At 46.6% G+C, this 20,763-nt stretch overlaps 1 protein-coding gene across 2 annotated transcripts in view; it reads right to left on the bottom strand.

Moving 5' to 3' along the window:
• Window positions 1–20,763, bottom strand: part of ZDHHC14 (zinc finger DHHC-type palmitoyltransferase 14) — a 272,396-nt gene that overhangs the window by 104,655 nt on the left and 146,978 nt on the right. For both annotated transcript variants that reach the window (XM_059083211.2, XM_059083212.2), the window contains exon 2: window positions 2,996–3,156. In XM_059083211.2, coding sequence (XP_058939194.1) covers window positions 2,996–3,156 — 161 coding nt within the window. The remainder of the gene's footprint in view (window positions 1–2,995; window positions 3,157–20,763) is intronic.

The raw sequence follows: 20,763 nt of genomic DNA, 5'->3' as shown, positions 1-20,763 counted from the left end.
ATTGACTTGTAAGAGATCTTAATATGTTCTAGATACAAGTATGAAATATTTTATCAGATATTCGATTTGTGAATATTTTCTCCCAGTCTGGTTTGTCTTTTCATTTTCTTAAATGGTATCTTTTGAAGCACAAAAGTTTTTAATTTGACGAAATTCAATTTATCATCTTTTTCTTTTACAGATCATGTTTTTGGTGTCATATCTAAGAACTCTGCCTAACACGAGGTCATGAAAATTTTCTCTATGTTTCCTTCAGAAGTTTTATCATTTTAGCTCTTATATGTAGGTCTATGATTCATTTAAAATTTGTGTATGGTGTGAGGTAAGGGTTCAAATTCATCTTTCTAATATGGACAACCAGTTTCTTTACTTGCTATGTGTTTTTTCAGATTTTTTATTTCTTCCTGAGTAGTTTTTTTTTTTTTTTGGTAATTGTGGCTTTCTACGAATTTGTTCATTTATCTAAGTTGTCTAATTTGTAGCATAAAGTTAAAATCCTTTAAATTTCTGTAGGGTTGATGGTGATGCCTCTGCTTTCATTCCTGATTTTGGTAATTCACATCTTCTCTCTTTTTCTCTGTCTTTTTTTGGAGTGGAGGGTCAGGGGAGTACAGGTACAGGTTTGTCAATTTTGTTGATCTTCTCTAAGGACTAACTTTTGGGCTCACTGATATTCTCTGTTGTTTTCCAGATTCTATTTCACTGATTTCCACTGTCATCTTTAATATTTCCTTACTCCTACTTGCTTTGAGTTCAGTTTGCTCTTCTTTTTCCAGTTTCCTAAGGTGAAAGTTTCAGTTTCTGTTTTTTTTCCATGCTCCACTCCAAATCAAGTCAGCCCCTCAGACAGGGATGCTGCTGGTTTTCAGGGCTTGTCCTGTCCAGGTAGAACTTCCTCACCTCTGAACGCAGGTTGGCGATTAGAGCAGCCCCAGGACAGAATGTCACAGATTCCCACTGTTCTTACCCAAAGTTCGTCAGTTTTTCATGAATAACCACTCCTCAAATTCCAGAGTCATGAAATGATTGTTTCTGACTATTTTGTCTAGGCTTACCATTGCCTTTCAGGGAAGGATGTGCCAGGCTACTAATTTCTGCCATGCCAAAGCCCTGTCTCTACAGCCCCTTTTCTCTCCTTCACAGGAAACAAAATTTGGTTTTATCCTTCACCCTATCTAGTTCTCTCACAGAATCTCTGGGGGGCGGAGACATGGGGGCAGAGCTGGTTTTTAAAAATTGCTTATGTTGAAAAATACTGCTCTGAGGTTATCAACTTTAAGAAAAAAACCAAAAAACTACACAAAACAACAACAAAAAATTGCACTTCAGTGAATCATTCAACTTCCTCAATGTTAATGATGGAAAGTCTGTGCCTCTTAGAACCTGCATTCATAACAGAGAATTCCAATGGCACTCTTTATTATCCACTTCGTAAGAAAGGCAAAACCCCCAGTTCCTGATCTTGCTGATTCTGCAGATCCTCCTCGCACTAACAGGGAGGTGGGAGGGAAAATAGGATCACAGCAGGAAAGTGCTTAATGGCCAGTGTGGGGAGCTGGGCTGTCTGCACACTGCTTGAGTGGGAGTTTCGAGCTTGTGCCAATTTGACATGGGCATAGACTATGCAGTTTCTATAGGCCCCGTTCTATTCCTTGAAGGAAACTGGGCCTTCAAGAACCAGAACATCCCTAAGGGACAACGGATGAGACCCAGGAGACCTGGGTTGAAGGCTCTGGCTCTGACGCTTTCTCCCATTTAACCACTTTGGGGCTTCGTTTTCTTATTTGTGAAATGGGTGTAATAATAAAGTCTTCCTCACAAACTTGCTGGGATGTGATCAAATTCAATTACCGCCATGGATGGCCTTTACAGATTATTAACAAGCTATAAATGTAGGCTTTCGATTATGAAATAATACCCTGTGTTCAAATCTCAATATGTGGTGTCAAAGAAAGAGACTGTCTCCCCACTCCCCTACCTCAGGACACAAGAAGGCTGCAGCCCAGCAGACAACTCACATACACTCCCATTATCGACTCCTTTACTGCTCCCCTCCCAGGTGACAGGGATGACGGGTGGAAGCAGATGCTCAGAGAAGGACATGGCTGTGCTTCAGCACTTGGGGAGGTGGACCAGAGCAGATGGTGCCTATCAAGACCCACACTTGTACCTCTTTATACTGTGGAAAGTGGGGGTCTTTCGTCTGAGTGGGCTGTGAAGCGAAGCCCACTGGGAGAGCACTATTTCTGTCAAATGATTTTTCATGCCTAAACTTTATGTTCACACCGAGTCATCACAGCCCCCTGCCATGCTTGTCAAATTATCACTGTACCACAGCAAAGCTACACGTTCACAAAGGAAAACTTTCCAGAGGAAGCTCTCTTTTTAATTAAAAAAAGGACGTGAAGGGTTCTTTGTATGAGGGATCAGGATTGGTTTTAATATCTTTAAAATGGATTGCTGTCAATTTTTAATCCTAGGATTTCCAATATCTAAGGAAAATAAAGCCATTCATCTCAATATATATCAGAAATATACATCTTTGTTATATGCCTTAATAAAGGAAATGCTGGCTCCCGAGCTGGATAAATAGGACAGCAGTGTAAGATGTAACGTTTCCAGGTTTATATCATGAAAACCAGAGTTCAGCCAGGATGATAATAAAAGGGAATAAAGAGCAGCCACGAGGAACTACGGCTTTCACAACAGAGGCTCCTTCTCAGAGCGGACTCGGATGCTCGGGTTTCAGAGAGCTCGGTGGCAGCGGCCTGCCTGACGGCACCGCCGGCTTGCCTCCAGCGCACCGGCCCCTCGGCCTTACCTCCGACCACTTTCCATCCCACCTCCTACCCGGGTAATCCTCGGGCCCAGTGAATGAAAACGTCGGGACTCCTCCCTGGCGACTCGGCGCTGTCCAGCGCCCAAGCCCCTCCCGCACTGGGGCTGAGCACAGGCGGGCAGTGACCAGAGGCTGAGGGCGGACCTGCAGGGTTACCTATTTGCCTTTCCAGGTCGGCAGCTTCATCAGGTGTGGCTCGCGGAAGGACGCCAGGGTCGCTGAAGCTGGTGCGAAGCAGGGTCCCCATAACAAAGAAGAACAGGACGCCACCGACCACGGGGACGGCAGGGGTGATTTTCACTGCTAGATAGGGACAGCTGCCAGCAGGTGGGGAAGGCGGGCGGGGAGGAGAGAAAGAAAGGAAATACAATGTCAGTAATCAACAGTAATCACTCTGTACTTCCCAAGAAACGAACGGCTTTTTTGGAGAAGCAAAATTGATTGCCGTTAAAAATTCATCTATGTTTTAAGCATTTACGTTTGGGGAGGTCTGCAATTCTCTCTTGTGGACAGTTGAACCCCCCCCCCCCGCCCTTCTCAGCTCCAATAATCCTCTGCTCCCACCGTGGTACTCAGGAGAGACATTGGCAGAAAAATTAAAATAATCCTGCTCGTACAATCAACGTTAAGATGCACAGAGCTTGCACCCTTTGTACTGTATAAACACAGCACGTGATTTATGTGATTCTCCACCCATCCCTGGAATTGCATAACACAGGACGACACCAGCTTGGAACGGTCTGCATCAGACCCGGCCTTTCCTCCCCGGGTCAGACAACGCAGAGCACAGAACGCAGAGAACCACCAGCCACCCTCAAAAGGCAAGAAATCATTTTTTCAATATTTTGGAGCTTATCTGTCCAAAAGAGGTTAATGAGCTATGGAAATGTACTCTCAGGCCGTTTCCGAAGAGGCTTAAGAGGATTTAGGCAGCTGGGATACAATAGTCTCACGCTCTTCCAGAAGGCCTTTGAGCTACCAACGGGTGAACACGGCGCACCTCGATTCTATGAAACCCCTTCACTGTCCTGCAGTGAATGAAATGACACGCAGCAGGGGCTGTGATGAGTCAGGGAGAGATGCCCTTGGGACAGACTGACATCTATGCCAGCTGGCTCCAGGGACCCAGGAACCAGGTTTAAGCACCAGCCTGGTCCACTGTCATTGCTCCTTGACTCTGCAGAGGCGGCGAGAGGCAGAGTGAAAATTAGCTTGGTGCCTGGAGCTGGGTGAAGGATGGCCCTGCAGTGACGATGGTGAGAGTGTTGTCACCACATCCAGTAACCTCATGGGCATCGAGGAGCACCACACAGCATCACGGAATTGTAACATCCAGAGTGGAAAGCGCCTCCTAGATGGTCTGCCTCACCAGGGGATACTCTTGCAGATACTCAAGGCCCCACAAAGAGAGGGAGCTGGAGAAGAAAGGGTTAGAAAGCTTTGCTCAAGAGGTGAGCCGGATGTGGGGGCTAATTCCTGGGGTGTGGGGGACAGCACCTCACTCCTGTGCAGTACTTGCAGGGAGGCGGCAAGGTCTCTGATGGGATGGCAAGGGGATGCTGGGAAGCGTCCAGGCCTCGGGGAGCACAGGCCATGGTCCCCTTTGCTGAGACCAACATCAGGCAAGTTAGAGCATCTAGTTTTCAAGCGGCTGGTGACTCAGACAGGTCTATGTGGAGTGGTTACTGTGCACTAAAGACCAAGGGCCTGTCCTGAATCCCCTGCTCTGCAGAAACCAGAGACTTTCCAGCCACTTTAAGATGGAAGAGCAACCCCAAACGTGACTGGGTAAGATTTCCCACCAGACGAGTGGACTGCGGTCTCCAAGAGAATCACCTGATTTAGAGACACAAAATATGCGACATTTCTAACTTCTGTTTCATCTTTTCCACACCAGCTCCCCTGCAGAAACAGAACAGAATGAACGACAGAAAGTATCGGATCACACCTGGGCTGGACTGCCTGTTGTGACTTCTCTTCACAGGATTCATGGGAAACCATAAAAAACTATTAATTGTCTGTCTTGCATCAGTGTCCCCGCCCACACTCCCAGGCCCTTAGAGCCTTTTTGAACATCCTCAGAGATTCTCGTAGGAAAGTGAATTCGGCAAAGAGGACAAGAAAATATACAGAGACTGCTGTGGAAAAAAGGAATCCAAGAGTGTCTAAGCTGAAGAAATACCCTTTGTGAAAGCATTCACTTTAATTATGGAAAGGACTTTTGTAATCCAATGGATGTTGTTGCGTAAAAAAGAGTCACTGCTTTTCCTAGAGTGTTTTCAGACAAACACTAACATAATTAAAACTCTTTAGTGGGTTTCCAGTTTTCTTAAAAATTTGATTTTATAATTTTAGGTACTGAAAAGCTTCAAATGAAACACTTTCCTGCAACAGAGACCCACTAGTTCTGAAAATTAGAAAGAAAACATTTAAAAGATGGTGCTGCTTGGGGTGCCTCCTGTTTTTGTTTTTTGTTTTTGCGGTACACGGGCCTCTCACTGCTGTGGCCTCTCCCGCTGCGGAGCACAGGCTCCGGACGCGCAAGCTCACGGGCCTAGTTGCTCCGCGGCATGTGGGATCTTCCCGGACCGGGGCACGAACCCGTGTGCCCTGCATCGACAGGCAGACTCTCAACCGCTGCGCCACTAGGGAAGTCCCTGTTTTTGTTTTTGTTTTGCCTTTGGGAGCCCTTCTTTTATTGGGAAATGAATACAGAGTCAAACAGGTGGGCCAGCCCTACAGCCTAACCCAGAACTTGCATTTCAACTTGACACACGTAGAGAATTAAAGTCTTGTCAGGAAATGACCATCTTCTCTTTAAAGATTCAGTATAAAGTGACAATCAAAATCCCATTTAATACTGCCCTGAAATGGTCACGTGGCTGCATCCCAGCTCTAGGGTACAGTGCAGTGCCAGGCGCTACAGAATAGATACCTTTTCAAGGCATGGCTATTACGTTAAATGGAGCATGTTTGGACTGTGACATCGAGCTTTTATGAAGAGCTGGAGATAAGTATCAGTTGCTGCAAGTCTATTGATTAAATCTCTGACTGTGATATCAATCAAGTTAATATCAAGGAGCTCAAACTCTAAAGAACATTAGAAAGTATTTGTGCCATAAAATATGACATTATCTTTGTTACTCTTATTGTCATATAAAAAGCAACCTGAAATTGTATTAACCCTTGAAAATGTGCTAGTGTACCACAATCAGAAATAAACACAGTCCATATTAAAGGCACAGAATTTACCCTGATACGAATAAATTTCAATTTATATGGATTAGCCTTAAAGGTTTTTTTTTTAGTCCGAAAGAATCTACTCTAGGTGGACCTCTTTTTTTTGTTTGTTTGTTTTAACAAAATGGTTAGGAAAATGATCAGTTGTGTAGAGGAGAATTTTTCCAGAACTTAAATTCAGAATTCAACAGAAGAATACAAAGGCAGAGAATACAACAGGCCAACTTTCTCCTCTTTCTCATTATTAATGAGTTTGAATCAGAAACAACTGGAACAGTTGTTAAGCAGCTGCACCCAGGTCACAGTTGGACAATCTAACCTGGACAGACCAGCCAGTAGGATGTGATCCACCTTGGGTGCTTAGGGGTGGAATTTCTTTAGCTCCATTTGGCTTCTCCAAAGATGGATACCTCAGTGCTGTCGGAACCCTCCTGTGGAGGTGATTTAGTAGATCTTAGGTTACGGTGTATTTGTTTTTCCCTTTTGGTTCCGAAATGCAACTTGGTTGACCTCAGAGCTTGCCTGCTCACAGCAAGATATCGTTGATGAGTAAACCATGTCCTAAACGGTTTCCTGTTGTCCCAAGTGCACTGTATGTAGAGCTACCCACTGCTCCAGGCTGATGGCTCTGGAGGACTCCCACCTCCTCCACCCGCCTCTCCCCACCTCCCGCCGAGGATGTCTGCTGCCCTTGCCAATATCTGATATTCAGAATTAGAGATCAACGTCTTTAACTTTTCCGTCCCCTGGCACATTCTCATGGAGGAGACAAGACCCTGTGATTTAAGTTGTTTGCACTTGAGTGTCAATTAATTTATTCAGCCCTAGTCCGGGAAAGGAGGAAGACGAAGAATCTAGTTGGTGGGTAAATGCTGACCACCCTGTGAAAAACTCAGATGGATCCTGACTTTTCTGGTCATGAGATGAAGGTAACAGGAAGTCCTTCAGTCGCTTTAAGTGACAGACAGTCTCATTAACTATTTCAAAGTGTAACAATCCCAATTACCAGTGGAAATTTCTAACTTGGTTTTGTGTTAAACCTCCTCCCCCTCCCCAGCTGGCCAAGTGCCATTCCTGGCCCCTCTGTGGCTGGAGAAGAAAGGACATGGGGGTAGGAAGGGGGCTGCGAATTGGAAGCCGCGGCCCAAATTTGGAAGGCGCTGATTTGGAAGCTCTGTTACAAGGTGGCTTTGTGTTCTCTGGGTCTACCAGATGTTTAAACCTGTCCCTCTGGAGTCTGAGTCCTTCAGAAGCCCCCTGGAAGCCTAAGGGCGCTGCCCCGGGGGTACCCATCTCCTCTCTCCCTCTTCTTGGGTAGAGAGGAGACAGCCTTCCTCCCGCCCTAAGGCCCATCCTTCCACCGTGCTGTGGCCCCAATTCCCCGCCACTCATGGACCTCAGGAGTACTGCCCGGAATTCCTCGGCCCTCTGCTTCTCACCTGGGGGACAGCAGAACAGCCATCTCAGCCCTCTGCCTGCCCCACTTCAGCTTACCCCAAACACACTGACACATCTCTGTTCCAAAGCCTGCAATGACCCCCCTTCTCCTGCCAAATCAAGTTCAAGCTCCTTCTCTGGCGTCCATACCCCATGGTGCCTAGTCTCCAGTCTCCCCTTCTCATCTCCTGCTCTACCCCCCTTTTCACACGTACGGGGACAGCAACCCTGACCCCTGGCCTTCCCAGAAAGGCACCTGCCACCCAGCCCTGGTGTCTGGAACACCCTCACCCCTAACTCAGCTTGTTAAAGCGGTTCCAACTTTCAAGTTCGCATAAGGACTTGGTGAAAAGATTTTCTTGGCTCACCCCCGAGCTAAAGTGCTGCCTTCTTTTCCTAAACCTCCGTAATATTTTTGTTTGCTTCTCTCGATGGTACTTGTGGCTGTTTGTGGACATGCCTCATGAACCTCACTGCACTGGAAGTCCTGGAGGGTGAGACTGGGCCCTGGTCAGCGCGTGTCCTTCACAGCACCGGGCACAATGCCTCACACAGGGTGGGTATTTGACAAGTACTTTTTGAGCAAGTGAATGAGTGAGACCTATTCACTGAATTTTACAGTAACACAGAAAAGAGCAGGAAAATCAAATCAGCCATATTCTCAACATTGACAATGTACGCTGTGTCTAGCACTTGCTCCTCTAACTGCTAAGCTTGCTAGGTCTTGTAACCGCCTTCAAACAGGTGCTAAGGATCTGCCCTGTTCAGGATGCTTCCGCCGCTGAGAAAAGGTGGGGTTGCACACCCCGAGTGTAATGTGTGAAACACACTCTAAAGTTCTAGCAGACGAAGCACCGTGTGTTGGTACAACTGCGCAATACTAGGGGCTCTGTGACGGTCACCCATCCTGCCGGCCTCTGTATTTCCAAGGCCAATGTTGAGTTGCCCATTGAAGTCTTGGACATCGCTCTCTATAAAAGCAGCAGAATTCAGGCCCCCAAGCAAACAATAAGATCAGTGCTGCACAGACACCTTCAAACTGCTGCTCAGAAAAAGCCAAGAGCACCTGCAGTCCTGCTGGTAAAGACAAGGCAATAAGCAGACGCAGCCCACGACGGCGATCACGAGACCTCCGTAAGGAGGCGAGACTGATGGGAAAATCTCAGCCAGCCCCCAGCAACTGGCACGATGTAATAGCTGAAGCACCGCAAGGGGCAAAGACAATGCTTAGCCTGAGCTCAGACAACTTGAAAACAGCTCCTTCACATTCTGAGCAGCTGCCGACCGGGCCCTCCGATTCTGAGTGCCATCTGTGACAAGGAAGACTCCTTCCCCCGAGGGCCTGGATTTGATACAAGATGATGATGCAGCTGCCAAAGACACAAACACCAAATGAAGTCCTCTTTCCGTCTGAAGAATTGTGACCTATATGCAAGCCAGGGCCGAGTGGATAATAGGCTACCAGCAACTTAGCCTTCATAAAGCTCAATGGGAAAGTGACAGGAGGGAAAAAAAAGAATCTGAAAGCATGCATTTTCATAAATAAAAGAAATGAGCTAATTTAGCACCAGATGCAACAAATGCTATTGTGATGAAAGCCTGTACAGTAATCCCCTTCCTATCATGTACACCAGTGAGGTGTTTGCCTTTATATATGATGATTAAATACCTACTACAGACTGTCAACTCACTGTACATTAGAGGTAAAGAAAGGTCCTTCCGGGTAATAATTAGAAAATGTAGCACTGCCAAAAGATTAGAGGGAATTTTTTCAGTTCTAATAGTAATCTTCTCAAAACTTTAGGAAAAATAACTATTTATATTTTGATGTTTATACATGAAGGGTGGAACCATTTTCTGGGTGCTATATTATCTGAGACTATGCAATTAGTGTATTATGTCATTAATTATGACAAAATTATTTTACCATCAAACAGATACTGACGTTCCAGAATCAGCACTCTCATTAATTCTGTATTTCTATTTAGAAACTGGCTCGCAGGTTAGAATTTACTCTCAGTAGAACTGATTCCCTGGATGAAAGTCCAGGGGCTAAATTAATATCTTAAACATTTCAGATAGGAAATCTGGATTTCATTATTGGGTAGCTAAGTCTCTCTTTTTCTCTACAGGACATTCTTTGGGAGAAGATTAACTTGCCTTGAAGACCAAACCAAAACAAAACAACGTTAAGAAGATGTAGCAGAGACATTAAGACCAAGTGCCCTTTAGAACAAAAAGTAGAGAATCTTTTGCCATTGATAACAGATGTGTAATCTACCTGCCCACAGGCCATGACTGACACTTTGAAATGTAGGAAGGTGAGCAGAAAGACATAGCAACCATGTAATAGTAATAATATTACATAACAACAACAACAAAAGTAGAGAATCTTTTCCCATAGCAAAACAATCTGAGTCATCTTTTAATATTTTGCCTGCAAATGGATATGCATAGAAAAAAATATCCCGTTTATTGTAGCTCATGACCTCTGACTACAACATGACCTATGTTTGACATTTTTGTTCTGTCCTGTACATATGAAGGCATCAACATGAGAATAACTATTCTTTATACATAGAAATGAGGTTCGCAATTAAAGTTGATACTGAGAGGGCGTGGCCTTGCTTTATCGATGCCACACTCCAACGAAGGAGGTTTCTATATTTCAGAAATCACAAAGTTCGGCTATTAATTTAAATTAATAGCATTTCAGTAATATATAGTTAGGGCAAATGATCATAAAATGAAATAATCTGAGCCAGTGACTCACACGTCTGAAATAATAACAGAGTAGCACTGTGAGAGTAGTAATAAAAATGATCTTTTTCCTTTTCATCTGAGTCACTGTAAAATAAATGTATTTTCCATTTATAGGCAGGAACATGAACACCATTACTTTTATGATTTGTCCCTTAATCACATATTTAGAAATAAATGCACCACTACAGGGCAAAGATAAGCACATTACTTGGAGACAAACAGAGAAAAAAGTGGGCTCGGAAATAACATCCACTCACAACCGAAGAACGGGAAAACCAGACGACTTCATAGAGTGCTACCCCCGCCAGGCACCCCGCAGCAGCGGCCAGTGCTTGAAAAGCCCCTTCTTAGCAATCGCACGGAGTGATGAATCTACCAATGTAGGAGGAGGGAGTTTAAATAAATGAACACGGGGACCAAAGGGGGAAAATAGAACAAAAGGCCACTGGAAGGAAAAGCTCAAACCCAGAGAGAAAGGACGGGGAGAGGAGAACTCCACGTAGAAATGTATGGACCATGAAGAAGACTCGGTGTCACCAGAGGCTCCGCAGTTCATCTTTTCACCAGGCTATGGCTACTTTCTCATCGAGAGCAGCGGCTTTCGGGCTTACAAAGGGAAGAAAGCTGGTGACGCTCTCCCTACCCAGGAAAGGATGGTAGCTAAGGACTCTGCTTTCTCCTCACAGGCCTCCTGGCTAGATGTGGTTACAGCAGGGATGTCTGCACACAGCACAGTCTCGCCTGAAGCCTGTGGAGCTCCTATGTGACAAAATCAGTGTCGTTATTCTTAATTCAGGGCCTCCCAGACCACCCAGACAGGTCCAGCTATAGACACAGAACCTGGGAAGCTATAGTTTAAAAACACAGGCTTCAAATCACAGTGGGTAAACAGCCTCATTTCCCCATCTACTATTGAGAATGTGCAAGGGTTTGTTAGGGAAAATTGTGGTGTTTCAAATTTTGGGGGCCAAGTAATTTTGAGTTTGACTTAAAATTCCAGGAGGTCCCATTGTAAAGCAATTATACTCCAGTAAAGATGTTAAAATAAAATAAAATTCCAGGAGGCCAAAGGCTTCCGGCTAGTGTGTGGACCACGGGGAGGAAAGCCAGCATTTCTCTGCCTCCAAAGTGGCTCTTTAATGACCTAACGGGATTATGTAGGCATGGCAATCATACATCCACTATCCATGTACATCCATGGATGTGCACGCCATACATCCATGGCAACGATACAAACAATAACCCACATGACTGTTTGTGTCATTTTCAGGAGTACGGCTGCCGCACTAATTGGCCATAGTAACTCCATCACCTTGCTTTCAGGGCATCCTGGACCCATAAGAAATTATCGGGGCAGGAGAGGTCCCTGCGGAAAGTTCCCTGCCTCACGGCACGCTAGGAGCATGTGCTGGGCAAGGCCTCTGTACAGAAGGGCCAGAGGAGAAAGCCGGGATCTGCTCCAGCCGTAAACAGAATTCCAAGGTATGGCTGCTTCTGACCCCGTTTTACACCTGAAAGGGTGTCCACTCTCCTTCCATTTTTGACAACTGTGTACAGGAAAGTCTCAGTGGGACTTCAGCTCTATTCATAATTCCAGGTTTCATCAAATCTAAGGTAGCCCAACTTTAAGATGTACCATTAAGGAAGAGTGTGCCAGATAAGACAATATTCTCTAATCACTGGGAAATCTTTATTTTATACTTATCAAAAGAGCTATTTTAGATTGATTTAGACGCCAGTTTTAAAATCATACACCGATGGTGCACATATATTTTTTTAAATGTGAATGAAATAAATTGGTCAAAGGATCCCTAAAACATCTTCATCGTTTTCTGAATCGCTCTTTGACTGGGCGGGCGTCACGGTCTGAGGTTGCTGGCATAGCACCACTCTGAGGCACCCAGAGCCATACCTTCCTGACTCCCCTCCTCGCCTCCAGTCCTGCCCCACAGACCATCCCACCCCTCAGCTTCTACTCCACCCTCTCACTCATTCGTCCCTCCTCACGTCTCTCTGTGGCTCTTGGAACGTTCCAGGTAGCCTCCGCTCAGGGCTTCGGTCTGTGCTGTGCCCTCTGCCTAGAATGCAGTTCCTGAAAAGCCACAAAGCTCCCCCACCTCCCGCAAGTCTCCGCTCAAATATCACTTTCCCCGTAGAGCCTTCTCTGACCTCGCTTTGTAAAACCACAGCCCTCCTCACCAGCACCCCCTGCCCTCTGGGTCGCCTTCTGGGCTTTCCTTTCCCTCCTATCACTTACCCCACCTGGCAGAATGTATACACACTCACCTTCATACTGTCTGACTCTCCCACTAGAAAAAAAAAAAAAAAACAACCTCCAAGCAATGAGGAATTTTGTCCACTTGGTTCAAAGATGTAACCCATGGCGCCTGGAATCGGGTCCAGCACATAGTGGCCTTCAATAAATATCTGCTGAATGAACTGAAAACACAGGATACAAAGTAGACTCGGATGATCCCATCCTTTGTCTCAAACACACATTTATATTCATAACTGGAAGAATAGGCCCTAAAGTATTACCTCATTTTCCATGGAGAAAGGTGTGAGGGTGATTTTGTGCATATGTGCTTTTTGATAGTTTCCAAACTTCTTAATCAAACGTGGCTTATTTTTGCAGTGGAAAAATATATGATAAAAAATAAGTGCATAAATATTCATTAAACTGAAAAGAGTGGGTATTGCCAAAATATTAAAATCTCTCTGTGCTTTTCAAACATCAACTATCAATAAAAAAGATGCTTGACAATAATTCATGCTCCGGGTTAGATCAAAACCTCAGAAGGCTAAAGCCCTTGATTTCTGCAAGTTGCCCCTCATGAGATGGGTGCGTTTTGAGGTATGGGGCATCACACGTTCAAGAATACAAAACTCAAGTTACCTCTCATCTCAACTTGAGTCTATACACAATTTCTTACAGGAATGTGACCGGAGGAAGTTCTTCTGCCATCATTGTGGATTTCTACCTTAAACTGGACATTTATAGATTAAAGGCAGAGACAGCCATACCCTGTTGTCCCTATGTCACAGTGAAAAGCAAAAAACAACCCCAAAGAGCCAGACACAGGCTCCCAGCAACCCCTCTGGAGATCCAGAGCCTCAGACTCACTGAAGTTCCCCTTCTCCTTTCCTTGGGTCGGGGGTGAGTCCAAGGGTAGCAGGAAGGGGATGGGGATCTTTAGGAATGAGAAGGGATGAAAAGCTACACAATTTCAACCCCGAAACACTGGCAATGTTCTTGGAGTTGAACCCGAAGGCTAGATATCTGTTACAAGCATAGCTGGGGAATGGGTTATTCAACCCAGAGACGTTGTCAACTAAATACAAATTAGTTTGATCATTATGTGTTTATGGGATGAAGATGCCCTGTCCTGTTTCAGCCTCTGCTCCGTGAACATCAGTGAGCCTTCTCCTGTCCTGAGACCCTCGGGGCGTCAGGCTCGCTGCTGGGACGAACCCCAGCGACGCCCCGGGTGTGGTGCTGCTGGTACCACTCAGCGTATGATTGTTGTTTGTGCGGCCTGTTTCCTCCTCCCTCCTGCTAGCTGTTATCCCCCGCGCTCCAGCTCTCAGCAGCTCCCCCCCCACCAGGGCTCCTGGGGCCCTCCCAAGTTTGGTAAAGCAGTGGACAAGGTTTGACACATTACTGAGGCCTCAGCCACGGAGCGTGCCCCAACCCTAACCATCACGCTGGCCAAGTCCTCTCCTGCCAGTGTCCACAAGTCACAATGGAAAGTGGTCTTGGGTATTACCAAGAAGCACGGACTCAGAACATTTTGGTCTTTGTGTTGTGAGAGTTTTGGAAAGTTTCTACAAAGATGGAGAGCAGGTACAGTGGATACTGTGGATATCCCATCACTGAGCATCATTCATTCCTTCACCCAATCGCTCCACACACTTTTCTTGAGGACCTACTACACGCCGACACACGGGGCCAAATGCTCGGGATGGATGCAAGATCAAGACAAGATCGTTGCTCTCAAGCTACTCACAGTCCAGTAGGAGAGACAGACCCCAAATCAGTAAGCTACAAACAAAACAGCAAGTTAGGTGACAGAGATAAAGAGCGTGTACTGACGGAAGAGTGAAACGGGTCACTCGGTGGGCCTGGATGGAATCAGAGAAGGTTTTCTGGATGGGGTATTGATGGCTAAGCAGGAGTTAGACCAACAAAGAGGATAGGCACCAGCAAGGACACGGAGCCCCCAAACCCTTCACTGTATTTACTGTTTCCAGACCTTCCATGCTTGACCGACAAGGGGTGAGATGGAGCCTTATCAGACCTACCTGGACTGGACCCCACCGCAGGGGCAATTCGGCGGGAGGGGTCTTGGCAGGTTGTTTAGTCACTGCTGTATCCCCAGCCCCCAGACACTTCCTACTGCAGAGTAGGCCCTCTGCAAACCTTTGCTGAATTGAATTTGATATAATCACCAGAGCAGACCTGAGGGATCTAGGTCCGTGCTGTGGGTGGTGAACTGCAAGGTGATTTGTAGCAAAGATGGTCATGCAGTTGAAAAAATGAAAGAACGCATATATGGAGATGAGCAGGCACTCATTTCCGTGCATTCCCCACTCCCGCCGCCAGTTCCCTCCTGCTCGGCTAAAGCTCTCCTCACCCAAGCGTCAGGGTTAATTTCCCCCCATCCCTGGACGAGAACGAGGGCACCTTCTTCCTTTTGCAAAGGAAGAAGAATTACTAAGTAAATGTTCCTTTATAATATTTCCCTAAGACTGCAGAGGAACTGAAGAGTGGTTTTTAACACACCCATCATCACAAACCTCTTAGAAGCAGATAATAGAGGATAATAGAGGATAGAGATAATAATAGAGATAATAGAGGATAAGTACATCTCCGTCATTTAGACAGAGATGCATGTGAGTTTGGATGGTTAAGCTATTTCACTCATTAGCACATAAAACAATCCCTTTTTCAATAGTAGACAAACCATAATTTGAAAAATAGTACATGATACTTATATAAAATGGAAATACGGTACTTTTGACTAGAGAAGAAAAATGCTACGTATGCAATTAAGAAAAAAAAGTTTTTCCCTAAAGGAGAGAAATGAACACAAAGTAAGGCGAACAGATTAACAAGTCCATGAACATTGTGACACCAAATTGGAGGCCAGTGGGGGCGAGACAGCTTCAGGAGCACATATTTGGTAGGAAAGTGAACAACGTGAAATTCACTAGGAGTTGTGGGCTACTGGGTTTTGCTGCTGGAGGCTGCAGATTTATTCTTACCCTTGTCTAAAGGGGCAGATGACTCACTGACAGATGATTCCTGATCCCCCACCAAAACGCTGCCCATGGAATGGAATATTTTCCTTTGTAAAGAAAGTGCCTTGGCACTAAAAAATGCATTTCTCTTGCCCAATGGTGGGGAGGACACCTACCATGTAATTATCCAGCCCGTTAGAAGGCAAGGTCAGAACAGACAGACACAGAGGGAAGGTCCACCCTTGCTAGACACACAGATGTGGTCACACGGTTTCTAAAGTAACAGGCAGCCGGGCAGGGAGACTGCAGGGAAAGGATGAAAATTTCCCTTTTTTGATTGAGTACCTGTCATTTCAAATTGTTTCACATATCATATTTCATGTATTCTCTGCAAAAAGTCTATGACCTTGGTATTTTTGAGACCATTTTACAGATGAGGAAACTAAGCCCTTAACAGGCTCACTAAGTTGACTGAGGCCATACAGCTAGTAAATTTCAGGACCGTGTGGCTGTCTTCTAATCCCACGTGCCAACGCACATAATCTCAACTATACCCCAGTGAGGTCTGCATTTCTGATTTCCACCCTCTACGTTTTCTTGGTAGAATACAGGTTTAAAAAGAGTCTACCCTTTTATAATGATCTCAGTTACCCTCATTATATACAATTAAGATGCCTAGAAAATCTGAAACTTGATTTAGCTTGAAGGTGCCTCTCCCAGTTTGGGGTGAATGAAGGCTCTGGAGTCACGGGTGACGGCACCTCTCGATGATGGATTGCCAGCAGGTGGACAAGAAAGGAAACGATTCATTGTCCTGCCAATACGACAGCTAAGCACAGGATCCTGACTGCTGTGAGCAGGGGCTGGAGCCCGTCCAAGGGACGGGACGGGGCAACCGTGAGGGGTGGAGAGCCACGGCCACGAATGTGTGGGCCACAAGGGAAGGGGCACAGGGCACCTTTTGGTGTCTGCACCTCCAGGGACACACAGGATCTTACACCGTTCAGGACGCTCCCTGAGCTTCAGTGAAACTCATGAGGGAGTAACACCTTAGCGCTCCAAGGTCAAGAACGTTTCTTTGGGGCTCTGCTTCCCAATTCCAGTTGCTAAATAACCAGCTCCACAGTTTCTACGTAGAACAGAGCTTGTATTCCCAGAGTCCCCGTTAACCAGGCTTTGACACTGAATGCTCAAGACTGCTCCTGTTATTTCAAAACACCCTTATGCCACACAAAGGTAGTACTGGTTAGTTTTGCTTCAGCATTGTGGGGTGGGGGGCAGGGGGCGGGGTCGTGGATTCTGATGGATATAATGCCAAAGCTAAGTTTTCATTTATGGAAAAAGAGAAGCTTCCTAAAACCGCCAAGTTATGCTCAAGAAGTAACTTGCTTCCTGTGAGAAGAGGGTGGGGTGCAGAAAGTCCAAAGTCCCCCACTTCCAAGAAGCCAGTGTGGAACTGAACATACTGTGATATGCACTCCTGTCAAGCAGGTGAGATGAAGAACCTCAGAAAAATATAGACGGCAGGTGCCAGGTAACACCTGGAAGTCTGAGTATTTTTACTGGATACTACTAAGTACAATGATACACTTTTTATGAAACTCTTTGAACTCACTGGAAAAAAAACAAAAACAAAAACAGAAAAATACCGTGTTGCTGTTGGCCAGTTAGTGCCTTAGCCACCCTGCTCACCGAATTGCGCTTTTCCAACAATATTCTTCTGTGGTTAAACTTTTATGCTGTCTCTTGTTTTCTTTCAAGCCGCACACTTCTGAGACAAAAATCTGTTCAGTTCATTTTAAAACAGAACAGGTTCCTGAGGGCTGTCCAGTGGAAAACAGGACGATTAGTTAATTTCTAAACAGAGGAGGTCAAAAGGCAGAATAACGTTTCATGAATTCTGCAGGAAATCGTGGAAACAACCTTAAGGGATACAGTGGAGCCACATCTGGGAAAAGCATATTTTATGAGAGATTCCCCAGCAGGGATTCAGGCAAAGGAAATCATGCCTGGCTCTTCTGATGGAATTTTTGGAAGATGTTACTATCATAAAAGGTACGATAAATTAAGTGACGGTGGCTGCACTCCTTGACTTTTGCCCAGCAGATGGCAAAGCTGGAGAATCATCCGGGAAGCCGGAGAGTGCTACAGTGGAGAGGGGAAAAGACCAGAAGGCATCATCTCCCACGGGACCAACTCCTCATTCACCCGGGGCTTGTGCCACATCGTCCAGCTGGTTTAAACAGTCAGTAGACTTAGCAGAGCCCCAGAGAGCTGTCAGGTTCTGAGGATGGTCTTTTAGATTTCCAGAGACACCCACCGGAGAGGGCTGTCACTGGCTGCCAGAAAGCCATCACTTCATGCCTTAAGCCCCTGAGAGACTTAATGATGTCAGATAGCAGAGCCCACCAAGCAAAGCCCCGGAAAACAGGGCTCTAAACGCTCCAGCTGTGCCTACGTTCTCAGGGGCAAAATCTCCCAGCTGTAATGCTTATTCTGGCCAGTTTCTTTTTCTTTTTCTTTTTCTTTTTTTTTGCGGTATGCAGGCCTCTCACTGTTGTGGCCTCTCCCGTCGCGGAGCACAGGCTCCGGACGCGCAGGCTCAGCGGCCATGGCTCACGGGTCCAGCCGCTCCGCGGCACGTGGGATCCTCCCGGACCGGGGCACGAACCCGCGTCCCCCGCATCGGCAGGCGGACTCTCAACCACTGCGCCACCAGGGAAGCCCTGGCCAGTTTCTTGAAGACTTTTTCAACCAGACGTTTCCGTCAGTTTGGCTTTTGCCTCCTCTCCTTCCCTGAGTGGAATGTGTGCAGCTGCACACGTGGAAGGGTTTTAATGTTGTCTAAATACAACAGCAGGCTTTGCAAAGACACCTTTTTTGAAGAGCAACGTTCTTGAACAGGATGTCTGGGTTGCAACTAGGAAAACAGGGAAACTGAGCAAAGGAGTATCAATGGTGGCTGTTCCACAAACGAGCTGAGAGCTCAGCCCCTCCTTCAGAGGAAGCAGGAGGGGTCGCTGGTCTGGGAAGAGGCGGGGACGCCCAGGCAGCAGCCCCGATGACAGCAACCGGCTCTCAGCCCCGGCTTCAGCAACGGCAGAAGAGGCCGAGCCTTACTCAGGCCATGTCTTCACCCAGAGCTTACGGGCTTCCCAGTCTGCAGGGAGAAGAGGCGTGGATTCTCCAAGGGGTTTGTGACCCCCAAAGCTCCTGTTACGGAGGGAGGCGTGCGTGCACCCATCTACTGGTACAGGAGTGCTGAAGGTGCCGTCCGGGAGCCTCAGTGTCCCAGCCTCTGCTCGCTGCCCGAGCCCCTCCCGCACGCGCCAGGGGCCTCTCCACGTCCAGCAAATGAAGCTAACGTCTGCCAGGTCAGAGGCCTCCAGCAGTTGTTGAATAACTTGGCCGTGAGCTCTGCCTGTAGGTCTTGGGAGCGGAACCAGCCTCCCCAGCGAAGCCTTGGTGCACACTCATGGGGTGGCTTCGCACAGTCCGAAGTAAGGGCAGGAGTGAAGCCCCTTCCTCATCCATAAGCCTGAGGGTGGGCAAGACGCCGAAATGCTGAAACGACTTGTGTGTGAGGAAGAAAAAGAGCCCAAGGTAAATCTGAGAATGTGAAGAAGGTTCTGGAAGAAACTGAGGAGAGCACCATCCCATCCCCAGCCTTGCCTGGAGTCTGAGAACTTCACCTTGGTGAGACCGGGTAGACGGACAGTTAAGACAAGACCCTGATCCACTTCCACACCAGAGCGAGGGGGTGGGTCCAGAGAGCCACCAGGAAGAGTTCCACGGTGCTGTGGGAAGGCCTTGGGCCTGGAATCAGACTGACTGCCTTCTGATCTTCAATCTGGCAGTAATTCTGTCAACTTGACGAAGTGACTTATTCTCCTGAGTCTTAGTTTCCTCATGGGGTTACACTGGAATCATGTAAATTATAGGTGATGACAGCCCCAGTGCAGTTTTGGCTTGACAGCTGATGAGTTACTGTGTGGAAGACATTTAGCAGAGCCTCTGGGTTTCTATTAGGTCCTCCCTAAATATTATCCCCTTCCTCCTGTGAGAGCTAGTCTTGCACTTGTGTGGATTTCTGGTAATTTTCCACACTTCCCTGCTGTTCCTCATTTTGCTTTAGTCCAGCTGGCTTCCCAGCAGTTTACAGTAAAAGCCTCTGAGAGCTGTGTATTCGCTTCAGAGGCCGGTGAGGCTGGGGAGAAGCTGGGCTTCCAAAGCTCAGAGAGGAACTCAAGCAGAAAAGAGACTGGTAGCCACTGGAAGAGGAGGTGGGCGGGCCAACTCCCGACAAGTCTGTGAGAGAGAGAAGTGTGTGGGGAACCAGTCACCCGCCCTGTGGGTTTAGCGGGCAGGAGACTCCATTCCCCACAGCTACTAAACAGTAGTGGGACTGAAAGGGGCAAGATTTTCATGCCTTCTGATACCCAGAATCGTTATAACTGAAACTGCATGGAAAAAAGTCCTTACACAGCATGGTAGGTAGCCCCTTGGATGGCTCCAGTGATCCCTACCTCCTGGTATGCACACTCCCGTTGAGTGGGGGTGGCCCTAGAGACTTCTAGAAAATAACAAATGTGACGGGGCATCACTTCCACGATGAGGTTACAAGCTTGCAACTTCCCTCTTGCTCCCTGTCTCTTGCTGCTCTCTCTGAGGGAGGCCTGATATCATGCTGTGAGCCGTCCCATGGTGAGGCTCAGGGGCCTAAGCTCATGAGGGTGGCCACTGGCCAACAGGCACATGAGTGAGCCTAGAAGCAGATACTCCCCCAGGCAAGCATTAAGATGACAGCAGTCCCAGCCCCATCATGATTTAACCCTGTGGGAACCCTGAGCCAGAGGACACAGCTAAGCTGCTCTGGATTTCTGACCCAGAAACTGTATGTAATAAATGTTTGTTGTTTTAAGCTGCTAAATTCTGGGGTAATTTGTTACACAGCAATAGCTCACTAACGCACATGGCTCTATCAGGCACAAACTAGATTTGGGAATGACATATTCCAAATAAAATGGAATATTCTTTTTACAGTGAGAGAGCAGAATCAGTGAATGAAATAAATCCTGAACATCCTTTCTATCTGTGATTTCCTCTGACTAGCCAAATGGTATACAGGGATTCTTCCAGCTGTAAGGAAAACTTATAAATTATTCATTTGGGTTCTGTCATTAATTAACTGAAGTTTCAGTTACCTCTCCATGGTCTAATGGCTGTGCTCAAGGAGATATGAG

Source organism: Kogia breviceps, chromosome 13 (genome assembly GCF_026419965.1).
Source record: "Kogia breviceps isolate mKogBre1 chromosome 13, mKogBre1 haplotype 1, whole genome shotgun sequence".
Lineage (NCBI taxonomy): Eukaryota > Metazoa > Chordata > Mammalia > Artiodactyla > Physeteridae > Kogia > Kogia breviceps.
Note: the sequence above shows the minus strand (reverse complement) of the source record. Positions and strands in the feature narration are given on the sequence as shown.